The 27,436-nt window shown below is 36.9% G+C and overlaps 2 protein-coding genes across 2 annotated transcripts in view; both read left to right on the forward strand.

Annotated features, from left to right (window-relative positions):
• The first annotated feature begins 1,461 nt into the window (after positions 1 to 1,461).
• LOC135570209 (protein disulfide-isomerase-like protein of the testis) lies at positions 1,462 to 6,981 on the forward strand. The gene is made up of 3 exons (XM_065016324.1): positions 1,462 to 1,580; positions 3,029 to 3,210; positions 6,877 to 6,981. Exons 1-3 carry the CDS (start codon positions 1,466 to 1,468, stop codon positions 6,979 to 6,981), a joined length of 402 nt encoding a protein of 133 aa, XP_064872396.1. The 5' UTR covers positions 1,462 to 1,465.
• A 5,561-nt stretch (positions 6,982 to 12,542) lies between these two features.
• LOC135570210 (caskin-1-like) overlaps positions 12,543 to 27,436 on the forward strand; it is a gene marked incomplete at its 3' end in the record, with an annotated part of 185,838 nt that continues 170,944 nt past the window's right edge. Inside the window, 1 exon segment of the mRNA XM_065016325.1 lies at positions 12,543 to 12,636. Coding sequence (XP_064872397.1) covers positions 12,543 to 12,636 — 94 coding nt within the window.

Here is a 27,436-nt window from a genome sequence, read left to right on the forward strand (position 1 = left end):
ACAGGGGAACTATAGGTACTTACAACACAACTACTATAATACACACTGCTGCTGCCCTCTACAGGGAACTATAGGTACTACAACACAACTACTATAATACACACTGCTGCTGCCCCCTACAGGGGAACTATAGGTACCACAACACAACTACTATAATACACACTGCTGCCGCTTTCTACAGGGAACTATAGGTACTACAACACAACTACTAATAATACACACTGCTGCTGCCCCTACAGGGGAACTATAGGTACTACAACACAACTACTAATAATACACACTGCTGCTGCCCTACAGGGGAACTATAGGTACTACAACACAACTACTATAATAATACACACTGCTGCTGCCCCTCACAGGGGAACTACAGGTACTACAACACAACTACTATAATACACACTGCTGCCCCTCAAGGGGAACGATAGGTACTACAACACAACTACTATAATACACACTGCTGCTGCCCCTACAGGAAACTATAGGTACTACAACACAACTACTATAATAGTCCCTCCAGGGAACCTACTCCCTCCCCTCTCTGTAATCCACCTCCTCCCTACCTCCCTCCCAACTACTCTGTCCCTCCTCCACCTCCTCCCTCCCCTCTCCGTCCCTCCACCTCCTCCCTCCCTCTCCGTCCCTCCACCTCCTCCCTACCTCCCTCCCTCTCTGTCCCTCCACTCCTCCCTACCTCCCTCCCCTCTCTGTCCCTCCACCTCCTCCCCCCCTCCCTCCATCATCCTCCACCTCCTCCCTACCCCTCTCCATCCCTCCAACTCCTCCCTACCCTCCCTCCCCTCTCCATCCCTCCACCTCCTCCCTCCCCTCTCCATCCCCTCCAACTCCTCCCTACCTCCCCTCCCCATCCCTCCATCCCTCCACCTCCCTTCCTCCCCTCTCTGTCCCTCCACCACCTCCCTACCTCCCTCCCTCTCCATCCCCTCCAACTCCTCCCTACCTCCCTCCCCTCTCCATCCCTCCCACCTCCTCCCTCCCCTCTCCGTCCCTCCGACTCCACCCCACCCTCCTCTCCACCTCTCCAGGTATTATTTGTGATGGTAGACGGGACGAGCCGAGGAATGAAGAATGTTGGAGTATTTCCTGTCCGGGAGAGTGAGGCTCCGGTGGTGCGATTGGTTAATCTGACGAGTCACGTGACCTATCACCTGCCGTCCGACACACTGACACGCCACCATTATAGCGTTCTGTAAGACCTACCTGGATGGCACCCGCACAGGTACACACACACACACACACACACACACACACACACACACACACACACACACACACACACACACACACACACACACACACACCAATTAAACATACTTCACAAGGTCCATGTTCACTTAAAGTTTTGTGTGTGTGTGTCTCTCTGTGTGTGTGTGTGTGTGTGTATGTGTGTGTGCGTGTGTGCGTGCGTGTGTGTGTATATATATATATATATATGAAACAGCCTAAGATGCAGAGTGAGGCTCTGCCTGCTGACTGGGACCAGAAGCCAGTTATACAGCTGGTAGGAGAGAACCTGGAGAGACTGGCCTTCAACCCTGACAAGACAGCCTTCATAATGTTCTGTAGGTAGACACACACACACACACACACACACACACACACACACACACACACACACACACACACACACACACACACACCTTTACACAGCCAGTTATACAGCTGGTAGGAGAGAACCTGGAGAGACTAGCCTTCAACCCTGACCCAGATAGCCTTATAATGTTCTGCAGGAGACAACCATTCTAGGAACAGATAGAGAACACACACACCTCAGGGTTCTATTCCCTGAATAGATAGATAGAATGTGGTGTTCCTCAGGGTTCTATTCTATGAATAGATAGATAGAATGTGGTGTTCCTCAGGGTTCTATTCTATGAATAGATAGATAGAATGTGGTGTTCCTCAGGGTTCTATTCCAGGAATAGATAGATAGAATGGTGTTCCTCTGGGTTCTATTCCAGGAATAGATAGATAGAATGTGGTGTTCCTCAGGGTTCTATTCTAGGAATAGATAGATAGAATGTGGTGTTCCTCTGGGGTCTATTCCAGGAATAGATAGATAGAATGTGGTGTTCCTCAGGGTTCTATTCCAGGAATAGATAGATAGAATGTGGTGTTCCTCTGGGGTCTATTCTAGGAATAGATAGATAGAATGTGGTGTTCCTCTGGGGTCTATTCTAGGAATAGATAGATAGAATGTGGTGTTCCTCTGGGGTCTATTCTAGGAATAGATAGATAGAATGTGGTGTTCCTCTGGGGTCTATTCTAGGAATAGATAGATAGAATGTGGTGTTCCTCAGGGTTCTATTCTATGAATAGATAGACAGAATGTGGTGTTCCTCAGGGTTCTATTCTAGGAATAGATAGATAGAATGTGGTGTTCCTCTGGGGTCTATTCTAGGAATAGATAGATAGAATGTGGTGTTCCTCTGGGGTCTATTCTAGGAATAGATAGATAGAATGTGGTGTTCCTCAGGGTTCTATTCTATGAATAGATAGATAGAATGTGGTGTTCCTCAGGGTTCTATTCTAGGAATAGATAGATAGAATGTGGTGTTCCTCTGGGGTCTATTCTAGGAATAGATAGATAGAATGTGGTGTTCCTCGGGGTTCTATTCTAGGAATAGATAGAATGTGGTGTTCCTCTGGGTTCTATTCTAGGAATAGATAGAATGTGGTGTTCTCAGGTTCTATTCCAGGAATAGATAGATAGAATGTGGTGTTCCTCAGGGGTCTATTCTAGAACCTCTGTTATTTTATCATGCTTATATACATGTTATCATTCACTGACACACTCAAAACATCCTGAACACAGTTTCAACTACAGCCTGCATCCCTAATTGTGTGTGTGTGTGTGTTTGTGTGTTTGTTTTGTGTGTGTGTGTGTTGTGTGTGTGTTTGTGTGTGTTTGTGTGTTTGTGTGTGTGTTTGTGTGTGTGTTTGTGTGTGTGTTTGTGTGTTTGTGTGTGTGTTTGTGTGTGTGTTTGTGTTTGTGTGTGTTTGTGTGTAGACCTGCCCTACAGTGAAGAGAGTCGTTCTCTGTTCCCACTGTGGGAGGAGTTAGCCCTTCACTTCCTGGACAGAGAGGAAGTTGTCATCGCTCGCATCGACGCCTCGGCCAATGACTTCAACCTGTCGATGAGAGAACGCTACCCCGCCCTCCGCCTGTTCCCCGCGCTGCACGCAGAGAGGGTACACACATTATACACACTATATATACACACATTATATACACACTATATGTACACACTATATATACACACTATATATACACACTATATATACACTATATATATACTATATATACACACTATATATACACACTATATATACACACTATATATATACACTATATGTACACACTATATATACACTATATATACACACTATATATACACACTATATATACACACTATATATACACACTATATATACACACTATATATACACACTATATATATATATACACACTATATATATACACACTATATATATATACACTATATATACACACTATATATACACACTATATATACACACTATATATACACACTATATATACACACTATATATACATACTATATACACACATTATATATACACACTATACACATATATACACACTATATATATACACACTTTATATATACACACTATATATACACACTATATATACACACTATATATACACACTATATATACACACTATATATACACACTATATATACACACTATATATACACACTATATATACACTATACACACTATATATACACACTATATATACACACTATATATATACACTATATATATACACACTATATATACACACTATATATACACACTATATATACACACTATATATACACACTATATATACACACTATATATATACACACTATATATATACACTATATATACACACTATATATACACACTATATATACACACTATATATACACACTATATATACACATATATACACACTATATATATACACTATATATACACACTATATATACACACTATATATACACTATATATACACACTATATACACATATATATACACTATACACACTATATATATACACTATATATACACTATATATACACACTATATATATATATACACACTATATATACACACTATATATACACACTATATATACACATACTATATATATACACTATATATACACACTATATATACACACTATATATATACACACTATATATACACACTATATATACACACTATATATACACACTATATATACACACTATATATACACACTATATATACACACTATATATACACACTATATATACACTATATATACACACTATATATATATATACACACTATATATACTATATATACACACTATATATACACACTATATATACACACTATATATACTATATATACACACTATATATATACACTATATATACACACTATATATACACACTATATATACACACTATATATATACACTATATATACACACTATATATATACACACTATACACACTATATATACACACTATATATACACTATATATATACACTATATATACACACTATATATATACTATATATACACTATATATACACACTATATATACACACTATATATACACACTATATATACACACACTATATATACACATATATATATACACACTATATATATACACACTATATATACACACTATATATATACACTATATATACACACTATATATATACACACTATATATACACACTATATATACACACTATATATACACACTATATATATACACTATATATATACACACTATATATATACACACTATATATACACACTATATACACACACTATATATACACACTATATATACACACTATATATACACACTACACATATATACACACTATATATATACACACTATATATACTACTATATACACACTATATATATACACTATATATACACTACATATATATATACACACTATATATACACACTATATATACACTATATATATACACACTATATATACACACTATATATATACACATATATATATACACACTATATATACACTATATATATACACACTATATATACACACTATATATACACTATATATATACACTATATATATATACACTATATATATACACACTATATATACACACACTATATATACACACTATATACACACTATATATACACACTATATATACACATTATACACACTATATATACACACTATATATACACACTATATACTACTATATACACACTATATATACACACTATATACACACTATATATATATACATATATATACACACTATATATACACACTATATATACACATTATATACACTATATATACACACTATATATACACACTATATATACACATATATACACACTATATATACACACTATATATACTATATATACACTATACACACTATATATACACACTATATATACACACTATACACACTATATATACACACTATATATACACACTATATATACACTATATATACACACTATATATACACACTACTATACACACTATACACACTATATATACACACTATATATACACACTATACACTATATATACACACTATATATACACATTATACACACTATATATACACACTATATATACACACTATACACACTATATATACACACTATATATACACATTATACACACTATATACACACTATATATACACACTATATATACACACTATATATACACACTATATACACACTATACACACTATATATACACACTATACACACTATATATACACACTATATATACACACTATATATACACACTATATATACACTATATATACACACTATATACACACTATACACACTATATATACACACATTATACACTTTATACACATTATACACTATATCGGATCACCACTTTATTTTAAGAATGTGAAATGTGAGAATAGTAGAGAGAATGATTAATTTCAGCTTTATTTCTTTCATCACATTCCCAGCGGGTCAGAAGTTTACAGACACTCAATTAGTATTTGGTAACATTGCCTTTAAATTGTTTAACTTGGGTCAAACGTTTCGGGTAGCCTTCCACAAGCTTCACACAATAAGTTGGGTGAATGTTGGCCCATTCCTCCTGACAGAGCTGGTGTAACTGAGTCAGGTTTGTAGGCCTCCTTGCTCACACACGCTTTTTCAGTTTTGCCCACAAATGTTCTATAGGATTGAGGTCAGGGCTTTGTGATGGCCACTCCAATACCTTGACTTTGTTGTCCTTTAACCATTTTGCAACAACTATGGAAGTACGCTTGGGGTCATTGTCCATTTGGAAGACCCATTTGTGACCAAGCTTTAACTTCCTGACTGATGTCTTGAGATGTTGCTTCAATATATCCACATCATTTTCCTTCCTCATGATGCCATAATTTTTGTGAAGTGCACCAGTCCCTCCTGCAGCAAACCACCCCCACAACATGACGCTGCCACCCCCGTGCTTCACGGTTGGGATGGTGTTCTTCGGCTTGCAAGCCTCCCCTTTTTTCCTCCAAACGTAACGATGGTCATTATGGCCAAACAGTTATATTATTGTTTCATCAGACTAGAGGACATTTCTCCAAAAAGTACGATCTTTGTCCCCATGTGCAGTTGCAAACCGTAGTCTGTCTTTTTATGGCGGTTTTGGAGCAGGGGCTCCTTCCTTGCTGAGCGACCTTTCAGGTTATGTCGATATAGGACTCGTTTTTACTGTGGATATAGATACTTTTGTACCTGTTTCCTCCAGCATCTTCACAAGGTCCTTTGCTGTGTCTCTCTCCAGGTGGTAGCCTACTCTGGTCAGAGGAACCTGAAGGATCTGGTTCAGTTTCTGGAGAAAGAGATGGAAAGAGCAAAGATGGACAGGGCCCAAGTATGTCACCTTTAACCTCTGACCTCTCCTCCAACCCCTCACCTCTCACTCGCCCCTAAACTCTAACCTTCATGTGGAGAAAGAGATGGAAATAGTCACCTTTCCTGACCTCTCTAACCCTTGGCCTCTCAAACCCCTGACCCTCCTAACCCTTGACCTCTCCTAACCCCTGACCCCTCTACTAACGCCCCTGATCTCCTAACCCCTGACCCCTCTACTAACGCCCCTGATCTCTCTAACCCCTGACCCCTCTCCTAACCCCCTGTCCCCTCTCCTGCCCCCTGATCTCTCCTAACCCCCTGACCTCTCCTAACCCCTGACCTCTCCTAACCCCTGACCTCTCCTAACCCCCTGACCTCTCTTAACCCCCTGACCTCTCCCTAACCCCTGACCTCTCCTAACCCCCTGACCTCTCTAACCCTGACCTCTCTCTGACCTGTACTAACTCCTGACCTCTCCTAACCCCTGACCTCTCCCTAACCCCCTGATCTCTCCTAACCCCCTGATCTCTCCTAACCCCATGACCTCTCCTAACCCTGATCTCTCCTAACCCCTGACCTCTCCCTAACCCCTGACCCCTCTCCTGACCTCTCTAACCTAAAGAGGACATGTGTCTGTTTTACTGTGTCTCTGTCTCTTAAAGAGGACATGTGTCTGTTGTACTTTGTCTCTGTCTGTCTCCTAAAGAGGACATGTGTCTGTTTTACTGTGTCTCTGTCTCTTATAGAGGACGTGTCTGTTTTTAATACTCTCTCTCTCTCTCTCTCTCTCTCTCTCTCTCTCTCTCTCTCTCTCTACCTCTCTCTCTCTCTCTCTCTACCTCTCTCTCTCTCTCTCTCTCTCTCCCTATCTCTGTCTCTCTCCCTATCTCTCTCCCTCTCCCTCTCTCTCTCTCTCTCTCTGTGTATAGGGAGGAGGAGGATCTGTATACAACCTGTAGTTATAGAGGACCTGTAGTTATAGTAGTAACCTAGCAGTATACATTGAGACTCAGTAGAAAGCTAGTTATGAGGCCAAAGAAGCAAAAGAAGCCAAAGAGGAAAAACGTAGTTATAGTAGCTGTTAGCAGCAAGAGCTGTAGTGTGTTTACCTGTAGAATAAAACCTGTAGTTATAGTAGCTGTAACCTAGTAGTATACAACCTGTAGTTATAGTAGCTGTAACCTAGTAGTATACAACCTGTAGTTATAGTAGCTGTAACCTAGTAGTATACAACCTGTAGTTATAGTAGCTGTAACCTAGTAGTATACAACCTGTAGTTATAGTAGCTGTAACCTAGTTATAGTAGCTGTAACCTAGTAGACCTGTAGTTATAGTAGCTGTAACCTAGTAGTATACAACCTGTAGTTATAGTAGCTTAATAGTAGCTGTAGCTGTAACCTAGTAGACCTGTAGTTATAGTAGCTGTAACCTAGTAGTATACAACCTGTAGTACTAGCTGTAGATAGTAGTAGCTGTAAACAACCTAGTAGTATACAACCTGTAGTTATAGTAGCTGTAACCTAGTAGTATACAACCTGTAGTTATAGTAGCTGTAACCTAGTAGTATACAACCTGTAGTTATAGTAGCTGTAACCTAGTAGACCTGTAGTTATAGTAGCTGTAACCTAGTAGTATACAACCTGTAGTTATAGTAGCTGTAACCTAGTAGACCTGTAGTTATAGTAGTAACCTAGTAGACCTGTAGTTATAGTAACTGTAACCTAGTAGACCTGTAGTTATAGTATACAACCTGTAGTTATAGTAGCTGTAACCTAGTAGTATACAACCTGTAGTTATAGTAGCTGTAACCTAGTAGTATACAACCTGTAGTTATAGTAGCTGCTGTAACCTAGTAGTAGACCTGTAGTTATAGTAGCTGTAACCTAGTAGACCTGTAGTTATAGTAGCTGTAACCTAGTTATAGTATACAACCTGTAGTTATAGTAGCTGTAACCTAGTAGTATACAACCTGTAGTTATAGTAGCTGTAACCTAGTAGACCTGTAGTTATAGTAGCTGTAACCTAGTAGTATACAACCTGTAGTTATAGTAGCTGTAACCTAGTAGACCTGTAGTTATAGTAGCTGTAACCTAGTAGTATACAACCTGTAGTTATAGTAGCTGTAACCTAGTAGACCTGTAGTTATAGTAGCTGTAACCTAGTAGACCTGTAGTTATAGTAGCTGTAACCTAGTAGTATACAACCTGTAGTTATAGTAGCTGTAACCTAGTAGACCTAGTTATAGTAGCTGTAACCTAGTAGTACAACCTGTAGTTATAGTAGCTGTAACCTAGTAGTATACAACCTGTAGTTATAGTAGCTGTAACCTAGTAGTATACAACCTGTAGTTATAGTAGCTGTAACCTAGTAGACCTGTAGTTATAGTAGCTGTAACCTAGTAGTAGTACAACCTGTAGTTATAGTAGCTGTAACCTAGTAGTATACAACCTGTAGTTATAGTAGCTGTAACCTAGTATACAACCTGTAGTTATAGTAGCTGTAACCTAGTAGACCTGTAGTTATAGTATAACAACCTGTAGTTATAGTAGCTGTAACCTAGTAGTATACAACCTGTAGTTATAGTAGCTGTAACCTAGTAGTATACAACCTGTAGTTATAGTAGCTGTAACCTGTAGTTATAGTAGCTGTAACCTAGTAGTATACAACCTGTAGTTATAGTAGCTGTAACCTAGTAGACCTGTAGTTATAGTAGCTGTAACCTAGTAGTATACAACCTGTAGTTATAGTAGCTGTAACCTAGTAGACCTGTAGTTATAGTAGCTGTAACCTGTAGTTATAGTAGCTGTAAGTAGTATACAACCTGTAGTTATAGTAGCTGTAACCTAGTAGTATACAACCTGTAGTTATAGTAGCTGTAACCTGCAACCTGTAAGTTATAGTAGCTGTAACCTAGTAGACCTGTAGTTATAGTAGCTGTAACCTAGTAGTATACAACCTGTAGTTATAGTAGCTGTAACCTAGTAGTATACAACCTGTAGTTATAGTAGCTGTAACCTAGTAGACCGCTAGTAACCTGTAGTTATAGTAGCTGTAACCTAGTAGACCTGTAGTTATATACAACCTGTAGTTATATACAACCTAGTAGTAGTTATAGTAGCTGTAACCTAGTAGTATACAACCTGTAGTTATAGTAGCTGTAACCTAGTAGACCTGTAGTTATAGTAGCTGTAACAGACCTGTAGTTATAGTAGCTGTAACCTAGTAGTATACAACCTGTAGTTATAGTAGCTGTAACCTAGTAGTATACAACCTAGTTATAGTAGCTGTAACCTGTAGTTATAGTAGCTGTAACCTAGTAGACCTGTAGTTATAGTAGCTGTAACCTAGTAGTATACAACCTGTAGTTATAGTAGCTGTAACCTAGTAGTATACAACCTGTAGTTATAGTAGCTGTAACCTAGTAGTATACAACCTGTAGTTATAGTAGCTGTAACCTAGTAGACCTGTAGTTATAGTAGCTGTAACCTAGTAGACAACCTGTAGTTATAGTAGCTGTAACCTAGTAGTATACAACCTGTAGTTATAGTAGCTGTAACCTAGTAGACCTGTAGTTATAGTAGCTGTAACCTAGTAGACCTGTAGTTATAGTAGCTGTAACCTAGTAGACCTGTAGTTATAGTAGCTGTAACCTAGTAGACCTGTAGTTATAGTAGCTGTAACTAGTAGACCTGTAGTTATAGTACTAGTAACCTAGTAGACCTGTAGTTATAGTAGCTGTAACCTAGTAGACCTGTAGTTATAGTAGCTGTAACCTAGTAGACCTAGTAGTTATATAGCTGTAACCTAGTAGACCTGTAGTTATAGTTTTTTAACCCATTATTCTTAGTTCTAGCTGTAACCTGTTTTAAACCACTCAGGACCCTGTAACCCCATGCTGAGCAACAGTTTATATTAGATATTAGACTGTTTGTATAACTGATTATTGACACCAAAACCAGATCAGATTATTGATCAGATTAAATGAAATAAAATCTTCCATTATCATCTTTGACCTGTTTTGTCCTGATTCTGATTTTTTAACCGAAGAGACAGGTCTATATTTACTGCCCCTTTAATACTCCTCACACACACACACACACACACACACACACACACACACACACACACACACACACACACACACACACACACACACACACACACACACACACACACACACACACACACATACACACCTGTAGTTATAGTACTGTAACCTCTGTCTCTCTCTCTTCTCTCTGAGCAACAGTTTCTCTCTCTCTGTCTATCTCTCTCTGTCTCTCTCTCTCTCTCTCAGATATCTTCTCTGTATTCTGAAATAAAATCTCCATTATCATCTTTGACCTCTCTCTGTCTCTGATCTCTCTGTCTATATCTCTCTCTCTCTCTCTCTGTCTCTCTCTCTCTGTCTATAACAGTCTCTCTCTCTCTCTCTACACTCTCTCTGTCTCTCTCTCTCTCTATCTCTCTCTGTCTCTCTCTCTGTCTCTCTCTGTCTCTCTCTCTCTCTCTCTCTGTCTCTGTCTCTCTCTCTCTCTCTCTCTCTCTCTCTGTCTCTCTCTCTCTCTCTCTCTCTCTCTGTCTCTCTCTCTCTCTATCTCTCTCTGTCTCTGTCTCTCTCTCTGTCTCTCTCTCTGTCTCTCTCTCTCTGTCTCTCTCTCTCTGTCTCTCTCTGTCTCTCTCTCTCTGTCTCTGTCTCTCTGTCTCTCTCTCTCTCTCTCTCTCTGTCTCTCTCTCTCTGTCTCTCTCTGTCTCTCTCTGTCTCTCTCTCTCTGTCCATCTCTGTCTCTCTCTCTCTGACTCTGACTGACACACATAGCCTACTCAGAGAGATGTGATAATGTTCTGTCCCGTAGTAGCTCGCGCGATCCCGTTGCCTGCACGCGGCCGAGCCTTTTACCGTTGCAATCTCGGTCGACCCCTCGCGACTGGTGGAAACTGGAAAACGGACTCCGACACACGCATGCACGCGCTCTGGTCGTTTCCACCACATCAGCCCGGGGATTACAACTGGCGTGGCTCGTGCACAGCTGGCCCGTGTTGTTTATGTAATAGCCGTGGTGCGAACTGATGGTAACATTAAAATATCACCGTTTGTTTCGTTCTGACGACGGAGCGGCTGGTTCTGTTCGTTCTGATGCTTTGACAACAACGGAATTTAACAGCGGGAACTGGGAGGAGTGTGAGCTCGAGCTCTCCCGTCACATGCACGTAAAGCACGCACACACAGCTCCGTGAAAATCAGCACACCGGAAAATCTGTTTGGAATACGGTGCGTCTCGCGCTCTTAACCTCTACCAGGGGGAGAGGCCGCCCCGTCGCGGACAGAGGGCAGGCCGGAGAGAGAGACAGAGAGGAGGAGGAGGAGGAGGTTGGTATAACGGTCATCGGTTCGTCTGTCGGTCTGAGGGATTCAGACAGCGGGTAGCTGTTCTCTACTGTAGCCGCATCGCAGCCACCCAACCCCTATACATCTGCTGCTGTGGCCCGCTGACTGATTGGAGGATGAACGGAAGGGATTAACGACGAGGGAGAAAGAGAGAGGGGGAAGAGGAGAGGGGTAGAGAGAGGGAAGAGGAGAGGGATAGAGAAAGGATGGGTAAGGACCAGGACCTGCTTCATGCGGTGAAGACCGAGGATCTTCTGACGGTGCAGCGGCTTCTCCAGCGACCCAGGCCCGGGAAAACCAGTCAGTACCCCCTCTAACCCACACACTGGACACACACACACTGACATGCACACGCACACACACGCAGACGCAAACGCATGCTTCACAACGATGTCAGGACAGTGGCGGGGTGTGTGTGTGTGACGTATGTGTGTATCCCGCAGGTTGGGACAAATCCGATGTGATGTCGATAAACACGCGTTTGTACATGTGTGTGATAGAGAGAGATGATGAGGGTAATGATGATGATGATGAGGAAGAAGAGGGAATTGATGATGAGGAAGATGAGGGAATTGATGATGATGAGGAGGATGATGAGGGAGATGAAATCAAATCAAATCAAATTTTATTTGCCAAACACCACAGGTATTAAACCTTAAGGTATTTCTCCTTACAGTGAAATGTTGAATACAACAGGTATTAAACCTTACAGTGAAATGTTTACTTACAAGCCCTTAACCAACAATGCAGTTTTAAGAAAATACCTACAAATATATAGTACAGAGTCAGTACAGAGTCAATGTGGAGGCTATATACAGGGGGTACTGGTACAGAGTCAATGTGGAGACTATATACAGGGGTACTTTGGTACAGAGTCAATGTGGAGGCTATATACAGGGGTACTGGTACAGAGTCAATGTGGAGGCTATATACAGGGGTACCAGTACAGAGTCAATGTGGAGGCTATATACAGGGGTACAGGTACAGAGTCAATGTGGAGGCTATATACAGGGGTACCGGTACAGAGTCAATGTGGAGGCTATATACAGGGGTACTGGTACAGAGTCAATGTGGAGGCTATATACAGGGGTACTGGTACAGAGTCAATGTGGAGGCTATATACAGGGGGTACTGGTACAGAGTCAATGTGGAGGCTATATACAGGGGTACCGGTACAGAGTCAATGTGGAGGCTATATACAGGGGTACTGGTACAGAGTCAATGTGGAGGCTATATACAGGGGGTACTGGTACAGAGTCAATGTGGAGGCTATATACAGGGGGTACTGGTACAGAGTCAATGTGGAGGCTATATACAGGGGGTACCGGTACAGAGTCAATGTGGAGGCTATATACAGGGGGTACTGGTACAGAGTCAATGTGGAGGCTATATACAGGGGTTACCGGTACAGAGTCAATGTGGAGGCTATATACAGGGGGTACCGGTAGAGTCAATGTGGAGGCTATATACAGGGGGTACCGGTACAGAGTCAATGTGGAGGCTATATACAGGGGTACCGGTACAGAGTCAATGTGGAGGCTATATACAGGTGGTACCGGTACAGAGTCAATGTGGAGGCTATATACAGGGGTACAGGTACAGAGTCAATGTGGAGGCTATATACAGGGGGTACTGGTACAGAGTCAATGTGGAGGCTATATACAGGGGGTACTGGTACAGAGTCAATGTGGAGGCTATATACAGGGGTACAGGTACAGAGTCAATGTGGAGGCTATATACAGGGGTACAGGTACAGAGTCAATGTGGAGGCTATATACAGGGGGTACCGGTACAGAGTCAATGTGGAGGCTATATACAGGGGGTACCGGTACAGAGTCAATGTGGAGGCTATATACAGGGGGTACCGGTACAGAGTCAATGTGGAGGCTATATACAGGGGTACCGGTACAGAGTCAATGTGGAGGCTATATACAGGGGGTTCCGGTACAGAGTCAATGTGGAGGCTATATACAGGGGGTACCGGTACAGAGTCAATGTGGAGGCTATATACAGGGGTACCGGTACAGAGTCAATGTGGAGGCTATATACAGGGGGTACCGGTACAGAGTCAATGTGGAGGCTATATACAGGGGTACGGTACAGAGTCAATGTGGAGGCTATATACAGGGGTACCTGTACAGAGTCAATGTGGAGGCTATATACAGGGGTACCGGTACAGAGTCAATGTGGAGGCTATATACAGGGGTACCGGTACAGAGTCAATGTGGAGGCTATATACAGGGGGTACCTGTACAGAGTCAATGTGGAGGCTATATACAGGGGTACCGGTACAGAGTCAATGTGGAGGCTATATACAGGGGTACCGGTACAGAGTCAATGTGGAGGCTATATACAGGGGGTACAGAGTCAATGTGGAGGCTATATACAGGGGTACCGGTACAGAGTCAATGTGGAGGCTATATACAGGGGTACAGGTACAGAGTCAATGTGGAGGCTATATAGACCTAAGGGGTAGACTAATGCTGTTATAGACCTAATGCTGTTATAGACCTAATGCTGTTATAGACCTAATGCTGTTATAGACCTAATACTGTTATAGACCTAATGCTGTTATAGACCTAATGCTGTTATAGACCTAATGCTGTTATAGACCAATACTGTTATAGACCTAATACTGTTATAGACCTAATACTGTTATAGACCTAATGCTGTTATAGACCTAATAGACCTAATACTGTTATAGACCTAATGCTGTTATAGACCTAATATAGACCTAATACTGTTATAGACCTAATACTGTAGACCTATATAGACCTAATACTGTTATAGACCTAATACTGTTATAGACCTATATGCTAATGCTGTTATAGACCTAAATATAGACCTAATACTGTTATAGACCTATAGAGACCTAATACTGTTATAGACCTATATATAGACCTAATACTGTTATAGACCTAATATAGACCTAATGCTGTTATAGACCTAATATAGACCTAATACTGTTATAGACCTAATGCTGTTATAGACCTAATACTGTTATAGACCTAATACTATAGACCTAATATAGACCTAATACTGTTATAGACCTAATGCTGTTATAGACCTAAACTGTTATAGACCTAATACTGTTATAGACCTAATACTGTGTTATAGACCTAATGCTGTTATAGACCTAATGACCTAATACTGTTATAGACCTAATGCTGTTATAGACCTAATACTGTTATAGACCTAATGCTGTTATAGACCTAATATAGACCTAATGCTGTTATAGACCTAATGCTGTTATAGACCTAATGCTGTTATAGACCTAATACTGTTATAGACCTATATAGACCTAATGCTGTTATAGACCTAATGCTGTTATAGACCTAATACTGTTATAGACCTAATGCTGTTATAGACCTACTGTTATAGACCTAATGCTGTTATAGACCTAATGCTATAGACCTAATACTGTTATAGACCTAATGCTGTTATAGACCTAATATAGACCTAATGCTGTTATAGTTATAGACCTAATACTGTTATAGACCTAATACTGTTATAGACCTAAATATAGACCTAATACTGTTATAGACCTAATATAGACCTAATGCTGTTATAGACCTAATACTGTTATAGACCTAATACTGTTATAGACCTAATGCTGTTATAGACCTAATGCTGTTATAGACCTAATATAGACCTAATACTGTTATAGACCTAATACTGTTATAGACCTAATATAGACCTAATACTGTTATAGACCTAATGCTGTTATAGACCTAATACTGTTATAGACCTAATACTGTTATAGACCTAATATAGACCTAATACTGTTATAGACCTATATAGACCTGTTATAGACCTAATACTGTTATAGACCTAATGCTGTTATAGACCTAATACTGTTATAGACCTAATGCTGTTATAGACCTAATGCTGTTATAGACCTAATGCTGTTATAGACCTACTGTTATAGACCTAATACTGTTATAGACCTAATGCTGTTATAGACCTAATGCTGTTATAGACCTATATGACCTAATACTGTTATAGACCTAATGCTGTTATAGACCTAATACTGTTATAGACCTAATACTGTTATAGACCTAATGCTGACCTATATAGACCTAATACTGTTATAGACCTAATACTGTTATAGTTATAGACCTAATACTGTTATAGACCTAATACTGTTATAGACCTAATACTGTTATAGACCTAATGCTGTTATAGACCTAATACTGTTATAGACCTAATACTGTTATAGACCTAATATAGACCTAATACTGTTATAGACCTAATATAGACCTAATATAGACCTAATGCTGTTATAGACCTAATATAGACCTAATACTGTTATAGACCTAATGCTGTTATAGACCTAATACTGTTATAGACCTAATACTGTTATAGACCTAATACTGTTATAGACCTAATGCTGTTATAGACCTAATACTGTTATAGACCTAATGCTGTTATAGACCTAATGCTGTTATAGACCTAATACTGTTATAGACCTAATACTGTTATAGACCTAATGCTGTTATAGACCTAATGCTGTTATAGACCTAATACTGTTATAGACCTAATGCTGTTATAGACCTAATACTGTTATAGACCTAATGCTGTTATAGACCTAATACTGTTATAGACCTAATGCTGTTATAGACCTAATACTGTTATAGACCTAATGCTGTTATAGACCTAATACTGTTATAGACCTAATACTGTTATAGACCTAATACTGTTATAGACCTAATGCTGTTATAGACCTAATACTGTTATAGACCTAATGCTGTTATAGACCTAATATAGACCTAATACTGTTATAGACCTAATGCTGTTATAGACCTAATGCTGTTATAGACCTAATACTGTTATAGACCTAATATAGACCTAATGCTGTTATAGACCTAATGCTGTTATAGACCTAATGCTGTTATAGACCTAATACTGTTATAGACCTAATACTGTTATAGACCTAATACTGTTATAGACCTAATGCTGTTATAGACCTAATACTGTTATAGACCTAATATAGACCTAATACTGTTATATACCTAATGCTGTTATAGAACTAATACTGTTATAGACCTAATGCTGTTATAGACCTAATGATGTTATAGACCTAATACTGTTATAGACCTAATGCTGTTATAGACCTAATACTGTTATAGACCTAATGCTGTTATAGACCTAATGCTGTTATAGACCTAATACTGTTATAGACCTAATATAGACCTAATACTGTTATAGACCTAATGCTGTTATAGACCTAATGCTGTTATAGACCTAATGCTGTTATAGACCTAATACTGTTATAGACCTAATGCTGTTATAGACCTAATACTGTTATAGACCTAATGCTGTTATAGACCTAATGCTGTTATAGACCTAATACTGTTATAGACCTAATACTGTTATAGACCTAATATAGACCTAATACTGTTATAGACCTAATACTGTTATAGACCTAATGCTGTTATAGACCTAATACTGTTATAGACCTAATATAGACCTAATGCTGTTATAGACCTAATGCTGTTATAGACCTAATACTGTTATAGACCTAATGCTGTTATAGACCTAATACTGTTATAGACCTAATACTGTTATAGACCTAATATAGACCTAATGCTGTTATAGACCTAATGCTGTTATAGACCTAATACTGTTATAGACCTAATACTGTTATAGACCTAATGCTGTTATAGACCTAATACTGTTATAGACCTAATACTGTTATAGACCTAATGCTGTTATAGACCTAATGCTGTTATAGACCTAATACTGTTATAGACCTAATGCTGTTATAGACCTAATACTGTTATAGACCTAATGCTGTTATAGACCTAATACTGTTATAGACCTAATACTGTTATAGACCTAATATAACCTAACTGTTATAGACCTAATACTGTTATAGACCTAATACTGTTATAGACCTAATGCTGTTATAGACCTAATACTGTTATAGACCTAATACTGTTATAGACCTAATGCTGTTATAGACCTAATACTGTTATAGACCTAATGCTGTTATAGACCTAATACTGTTATAGACCTAATACTGTTATAGACCTAATGCTGTTATAGACCTAATGCTGTTATAGACCTAATACTGTTATAGACCTAATGCTGTTATAAACCTAATGCTGTTATAGACCTAATATAGACCTAATGCTGTTATAGACCTAATGCTGTTATAGACCTAATGCTGTTATAGACCTAATATAGACCTAATGCTGTTATAGACCTAATACTGTTATAGACCTAATACTATTATAGACCTAATGCTGTTATAGACCTAATGCTGTTATAGACCTAATGCTGTTATAGACCTAATACTGTTATAGACCTAATGCTGTTATAGACCTAATGCTGTTATTATAGACCTAATGCTGTTATAGACCTAATACTGTTATAGACCTAATGCTGTTATAGACCTAATGCTGTTATAGACCTAATACTGTTATAGACCTAATACTGTTATAGACCTAATGCTGTTATAGACCTACTGTTATAGACCTAATACTGTTATAGACCTAATACTGTTATAGACCTAATGCTGTTATAGACCTAATACTGTTATAGACCTAATACTGTTATAGACCTAATACTGTTATAGACCTAATGCTGTTATAGACCTAATACTGTTATAGACCTAATACTGTTATAGACCTAATGCTGTTATAGACCTAATGCTGTTATAGACCTAATGCTGTTATAGACCTAATACTGTTATAGACCTAATGCTGTTATAGACCTAATAGACCTAATGCTTATAGACCTAATGCTGTTATAGACCTAATGCTGTTATAGACCTAATACTGTTATAGACCTAATGCTGTTATAGACCTAATGCTGTTATAGACCTAATGCTGTTATAGACCTAATGCTGTTATAGACCTAATGCTGTTATAGACCTAATGCTGTTATAGACCTAATGCTGTTATAGACCTAATACTGTTATAGACCTAATACTGTTATAGACCCTAATACTGTTATAGACCTAATACTGTTATAGACCTAATACTGTTATAGACCTAATGCTGTTATAGACCTAATGCTGTTATAGACCTAACCTAATGCTGTTATAGACCTAATGCTGTTATAGACCTAATATAGACCTAATGCTGTTATAGACCTAATGCTGTTATAGACCTAATGCTGTTATAGACCTAATGCTGTTATAGACCTAATATAGACCTAATGCTGTTATAGACCTAATGCTGTTATAAACCTAATGCTGTTATAGACCTAATACTGTTATAGACCTAATACTGTTATAGACCTAATGCTGTTATAGACCTAATACTGTTATAGACCTAATACTGTTATAGACCTAATACTGTTATAGACCTAATGCTGTTATAGACCTAATACTGTTATAGACCCAATATAGACCTAATACTGTTATAGACCTAATGCTGTTATAGACCTAATGCTGTTATAGACCTAATATAGACCTAATGCTGTTATAGACCTAATACTGTTATAGACCTAATACTGTTATAGACCTAATGCTGTTATAGACCTAATGCTGTTATAGACCTAATACTGTTATAGACCTAATGCTGTTATAGACCTAATGCTGTTATAGACCTAATATAGACCTAATACTGTTATAGACCTAATACTGTTATAGACCTAATGCTGTTATAGACCTAATGCTGTTATAGACCTAATGCTGTTATAGACCTAATGCTGTTATAGACCTAATACTGTTATAGACCTAATATAGACCTAATGCTGTTATAGACCTAATGCTGTTATAGACCTAATGCTGTTATAGACCTAATGCTGTTATAGACCTAATACTGTTATAGACCTAATACTGTTATAGACCTAATACTGTTATAGACCTAATACTGTTATAGACCTAATGCTGTTATAGACCTAATGCTGTTATAGACCTAATGCTGTTATAGACCTTATACTGTTATAGACCTAATGCTGTTATAGACCTAATGCTGTTATAGACCTAATACTGTTATAGACCTAATGCTGTTATAGACCTAATGCTGTTATAGACCTAATACTGTTATAGACCTAATGCTGTTATATACCTAATACTGTTATAGACCTAATACTGTTATAGACCTAATATAGACCTAATGCTGTTATAGACCTAATACTGTTATAGACCTACTACTGTTATAGACCTAATGCTGTTATAGACCTAATGCTGTTATATACCTAATACTGTTATAGACCTAATACTGTTATAGACCTAATGCTGTTATATACCTAATACTGTTATAGACCTAATACTGTTATAGACCTAATATAGACCTAATACTGTTATAGACCTAATGCTGTTATAAACCTAATGCTGTTATAGACCTAATGCTGTTATAGACCTAATACTGTTATAGACCTAATGCTGTTATAGACCTAATACTGTTATAGACCTAATACTGTTATAGACCTAATAGACCTAATGTTATAGACCTAATGCTGTTATAGACCTAATACTGTTATAGACCTAATACTGTTATAGACCTAATATAGACCTAATACTGTTATAGACCTAATGCTGTTATAGACCTAATACTGTTATAGACCTAATATAGACCTAATGCTGTTATAGACCTAATGCTGTTATAGACCTAATACTGTTATAGACCTAATACTGTTATAGACCTAATGCTGTTATAGACCTAATGCTGTTATAGACCTAATGCTGTTATAGACCTAATACTGTTATAGACCTAATATAGACCTAATGCTGTTATAGACCTAATGCTGTTATAGACCTAATGCTGTTATAGACCTAATGCTGTTATAGACCTAATACTGTTATAGACCCTAACCTAATACTGTTATAGACCTAATGCTGTTATAGACCTAATATAGACCTAATACTGTTATAGACCTAATGCTGTTATAGACCTAATACTGTTATAGACCTAATGCTGTTATAGTCCTAATATAGACCTAATGCTGTTATAGACCTAATGCTGTTATAGACCTAATGCTGTTATAAACCTAATACTGTTATAGACCTAATACTGTTATAGACCTAATGCTGTTATAGACCTAATACTGTTATAGACCTAATGCTGTTATAGACCTAATGCTGTTATAGACCTAATACTGTTATAGACCTAATGCTGTTATAGACCTAATACTGTTATAGACCTAATGCTGTTATAGACCTAATGCTGTTATAGACCTAATGCTGTTATAGACCTAATGCTGTTATAGACCTAATATAGACCTAATGCTGTTATAGACCTAATGCTGTTATAGACCTAATACTGTTATAGACCTAATACTGTTATAGACCTAATACTGTTATAGACCTAATGCTGTTATAGACCTAATGCTGTTATAGACCTAATACTGTTATAGACCTAATGCTGTTATAGACCTAATGCTGTTATAGACCTAATGCTGTTATAGACCTAATGCTGTTATAGACCTAATATAGACCTAATGCTGTTATAGACCTAATGCTGTTATAGACCTAATACTGTTATAGACCTAATACTGTTATAGACCTAATACTGTTATAGACCTAATATAGACCTAATACTGTTATAGACCTAATACTGTTATAGACCTAATACTGTTATAGACCTAATACTGTTATAGACCTAATACTGTTATAGACCTAATATAGACCTAATGCTGTTATAGACCTAATACTGTTATAGACCTAATACTGTTATAGACCTAATGCTGTTATAGACCTAATGCTGTTATAGACCTAATGCTGTTATAGACCTAATACTGTTATAGACCTAATGCTGTTATAGACCTAATATAGACCTAATGCTGTTATAGACCTAATGCTGTTATAGACCTAATATAGACCTAATGCTGTTATAGACCTAATACTGTTATAGACCTAATGCTGTTATAGACCTAATACTGTTATAGACCTAATGCTGTTATAGACCTAATGCTGTTATAGACCTAATGCTGTTATAGACCTAATACTGTTATAGACCTAATGCTGTTATAGACCTAATACTGTTATAGACCTAATACTGTTATAGACCTAATATAGACCTAATGCTGTTATAGACCTAATACTGTTATAGACCTAATGCTGTTATAGACCTAATACTGTTATAGACCTAATACTGTTATAGACCTAATGCTGTTATAGACCTAATATAGACCTAATGCTGTTATAGACCTAATACTGTTATAGACCTAATGCTGTTATAGACCTAATACTGTTATAGACCTAATACTGTTATAGACCTAATATAGACCCAATGCTGTTATAGACCTAATGCTGTTATAGACCTAATATAGACCTAATGCTGTTATAGACCTAATGCTGTTATAGACCTAATATAGACCTAATGCTGTTATAGACCTAATGCTGTTATAGACCTAATGCTGTTATAGACCTAATGCTGTTATAGACCTAATATAGACCTAATGCTGTTATAGACCTAATGCTGTTATAGACCTAATGCTGTTATAGACCTAATACTGTTATAGACCTAATACTGTTATAGACCTAATGCTGTTATAGACCTAATGCTGTTATAGACCTAATACTGTTATAGACCCAATATAGACCTAATACTGTTATAGACCTAATGCTGTTATAGACCTAATGCTGTTATAGACCTAATATAGACCTAATGCTGTTATAGACCTAATACTGTTATAGACCTAATACTGTTATAGACCTAATGCTGTTATAGACCTAATGCTGTTATAGACCTAATACTGTTATAGACCTAATGCTGTTATAGACCTAATGCTGTTATAGACCTAATATAGACCTAATACTGTTATAGACCTAATACTGTTATAGACCTAATGCTGTTATAGACCTAATGCTGTTATAGACCTAATGCTGTTATAGACCTAATATAGACCTAATGCTGTTATAGACCTAATGCTGTTATAGACCTAATGCTGTTATAGACCTAATACTGTTATAGACCTAATATAGACCTAATGCTGTTATAGACCTAATGCTGTTATAGACCTAATGCTGTTATAGACCTAATGCTGTTATAGACCTAATACTGTTATAGACCTAATACTGTTATAGACCTAATACTGTTATAGACCTAATACTGTTATAGACCTAATGCTGTTATAGACCTAATGCTGTTATAGACCTAATGCTGTTATAGACCTTATACTGTTATAGACCTAATGCTGTTATAGACCTAATACTGTTATAGACCTAATACTGTTATAGACCTAATGCTGTTATAGACCTAATGCTGTTATAGACCTAATACTGTTATAGACCTAATGCTGTTATATACCTAATGCTGTTATAGACCTAATGCTGTTATAGACCTAATGCTGTTATAGACCTAATACTGTTATAGACCTAATACTGTTATAGACCTAATACTGTTATAGACCTAATACTGTTATAGACCTAATACTGTTATAGACCTAATATAGACCTAATGCTGTTATAGACCTAATACTGTTATAGACCTACTACTGTTATAGACCTAATGCTGTTATAGACCTAATGCTGTTATATACCTAATACTGTTATAGACCTAATACTGTTATAGACCTAATATAGACCTAATGCTGTTATATACCTAATACTGTTATAGACCTAATACTGTTATAGACCTAATATAGACCTAATGCTGTTATATACCTAATACTGTTATAGACCTAATACTGTTATAGACCTAATATAGACCTAATACTGTTATAGACCTAATATAGACCTAATACTGTTATAGACCTAATGCTGTTATAGACCTAATGCTGTTATAGACCTAATATAGACCTAATACTGTTATAGACCTAATGCTGTTATAGACCTAATATAGACCTAATACTGTTATAGACCTAATGCTGTTATAGACCTAATGCTGTTATAGACCTAATACTGTTATAGACCTAATGCTGTTATAGACCTAATACTGTTATAGACCTAATACTGTTATAGACCTAATATAGACCTAATGCTGTTATAGACCTAATGCTGTTATAGACCTAATACTGTTATAGACCTAATACTGTTATAGACCTAATATAGACCTAATGCTGTTATAGACCTAATGCTGTTATAGACCTAATACTGTTATAGACCTAATACTGTTATAGACCTAATGCTGTTATAGACCTAATGCTGTTATAGACCTAATGCTGTTATAGACCTAATACTGTTATAGACCTAATACTGTTATAGACCTAATGCTGTTATAAACCTAATGCTGTTATAGACCTAATGCTGTTATAGACCTAATGCTGTTATAGACCTAATACTGTTATAGACCTAATACTGTTATAGACCTAATATAGACCTAATGCTGTTATAGACCTAATGCTGTTATAGACCTAATGCTGTTATAGACCTAATGCTGTTATAGACCTAATACTGTTATAGACCTAATATAGACCTAATGCTGTTATAGACCTAATGCTGTTATAGACCTAATGCTGTTATAGACCTAATACTGTTATAGACCTAATGCTGTTATAGACCTAATGCTGTTATAGACCTAATGCTGTTATAGACCTAATGCTGTTATAGACCTAATACTGTTATAGACCTAATACTGTTATAGACCTAATACTGTTATAGACCTAATATAGACCTAATACTGTTATAGACCTAATATAGACCTAATACTGTTATAGACCTAATGCTGTTATAGACCTAATGCTGTTATAGACCTAATACTGTTATAGACCTAATGCTGTTATAGACCTAATGCTGTTATAGACCTAATGCTGTTATAGACCTAATGCTGTTATAGACCTAATGCTGTTATAGACCTAATGCTGTTATAGACCTAATACTGTTATAGACCTAATACTGTTATAGACCTAATATAGACCTAATGCTGTTATAGACCTAATGCTGTTATAGACCTAATGCTGTTATAGACCTAATACTGTTATAGACCTAATGCTGTTATAGACCTAATATAGACCTAATACTGTTATAGACCTAATGCTGTTATAGACCTAATGCTGTTATAGACCTAATGCTGTTATAAACCTAATACTGTTATAGACCTAATACTGTTATAGACCTAATGCTGTTATAGACCTAATGCTGTTATAGACCTAATACTGTTATAGACCTAATACTGTTATAGACCTAATACTGTTATAGACCTAATACTGTTATAGACCTAATGCTGTTATAGACCTAATACTGTTATAGACCTAATACTGTTATAGACCTAATGCTGTTATAGACCTAATACTGTTATAGACCTAATGCTGTTATAGACCTAATGCTGTTATAGACCTAATACTGTTATAGACCTAATATAGACCCAATGCTGTTATAGACCTAATGCTGTTATAGACCTAATGCTGTTATAGACCTAATGCTGTTATAGACCTAATACTGTTATAGACCTAATACTGTTATAGACCTAATACTGTTATAGACCTAATATAGACCTAATACTGTTATAGACCTAATACTGTTATAGACCTAATACTGTTATAGACCTAATACTGTTATAGACCTAATGCTGTTATAGACCTAATGCTGTTATAGACCTAATACTGTTATAGACCTAATACTGTTATAGACCTAATATAGACCTAATGCTGTTATAGACCTAATACTGTTATAGACCTAATGCTGTTATAGACCTAATACTGTTATAGACCTAATGCTGTTATAGACCTAATACTGTTATAGACCTAATGCTGTTATAGACCTAATACTGTTATAGACCTAATGCTGTTATAGACCTAATACTGTTATAGACCTAATATAGACCTAATACTGTTATAGACCTAATTCTGTTATAGACCTAATACTGTTATAGACCCAATATAGACCTAATGCTGTTATAGACCTAATGCTGTTATAGACCTAATACTGTTATAGACCTAATATAGACCTAATGCTGTTATAGACCTAATACTGTTATAGACCTAATACTGTTATATACCTAATGCTGTTATAGACCTAATGCTGTTATAGACCTAATACTGTTATAGACCTAATACTGTTATAGACCTAATACTGTTATAGACCTAATATAGACCTAATACTGTTATAGACCTAATACTGTTATAGACCTAATACTGTTATAGACCTAATGCTGTTATAGACCTAATGCTGTTATAGACCTAATACTGTTATAGACCTAATATAGACCTAATACTGTTATAGACCTAATGCTGTTATAGACCTAATACTGTTATAGACCTAATATAGACCTAATGCTGTTATAGACCTAATACTGTTATAGACCTAATACTGTTATAGACCTAATGCTGTTATAGACCTAATACTGTTATAGACCTAATGCTGTTATAGACCTAATGCTGTTATAGACCTAATGCTGTTATAGACCTAATGCTGTTATAGACCTAATATAGACCTAATACTGTTATAGACCTAATACTGTTATAGACCTAATATAGACCTAATACTGTTATAGACCTAATGCTGTTATAGACCTAATACTGTTATAGACCTAATATAGACCTAATGCTGTTATAGACCTAATGCTGTTATAGACCTAATGCTGTTATAGACCTAATGCTGTTATAGACCTAATACTGTTATAGACCTAATACTGTTATAGACCTAATATAGACCTAATACTGTTATAGACCTAATTCTGTTATAGACCTAATACTGTTATAGACCTAATATAGACCTAATGCTGTTATAGATGCATGTTATAAGACCTAATGCTGTTATAGACCTAATGCTGTTATAGACCTAATACTGTTATAGACCTAATATAGACCTAATACTGTTATAGACCTAATACTGTTATAGACCTAATACTGTTATAAACCTAATGCTGTTATAGACCTAATATAGACCTAATGCTGTTATAGACCTAATGCTGTTATAGACCTAATATAGACCTAATGCTGTTATAGACCTAATGCTGTTATAGACCTAATACTGTTATAGACCTAATATAGACCTAATACTGTTATAGACCTAATGCTGTTATAGACCTAATGCTGTTATAGACCTAATGCTGTTATAGACCTAATACTGTTATAGACCTAATACTGTTATAGACCTAATGCTGTTATAGACCTAATACTGTTATAGACCTAATACTGTTATAGACCTAATACTGTTATAGACCTAATACTGTTATAGACCTAATATAGACCTAATGCTGTTATAGACCTAATGCTGTTATAGACCTAATATAGACCTAATGCTGTTATAGACCTAATGCTGTTA

This window comes from Oncorhynchus nerka, unplaced genomic scaffold (genome assembly GCF_034236695.1).
Source record: "Oncorhynchus nerka isolate Pitt River unplaced genomic scaffold, Oner_Uvic_2.0 unplaced_scaffold_1026, whole genome shotgun sequence".
In the NCBI taxonomy this organism is placed as follows: Eukaryota; Metazoa; Chordata; class Actinopteri; order Salmoniformes; family Salmonidae; genus Oncorhynchus; species Oncorhynchus nerka.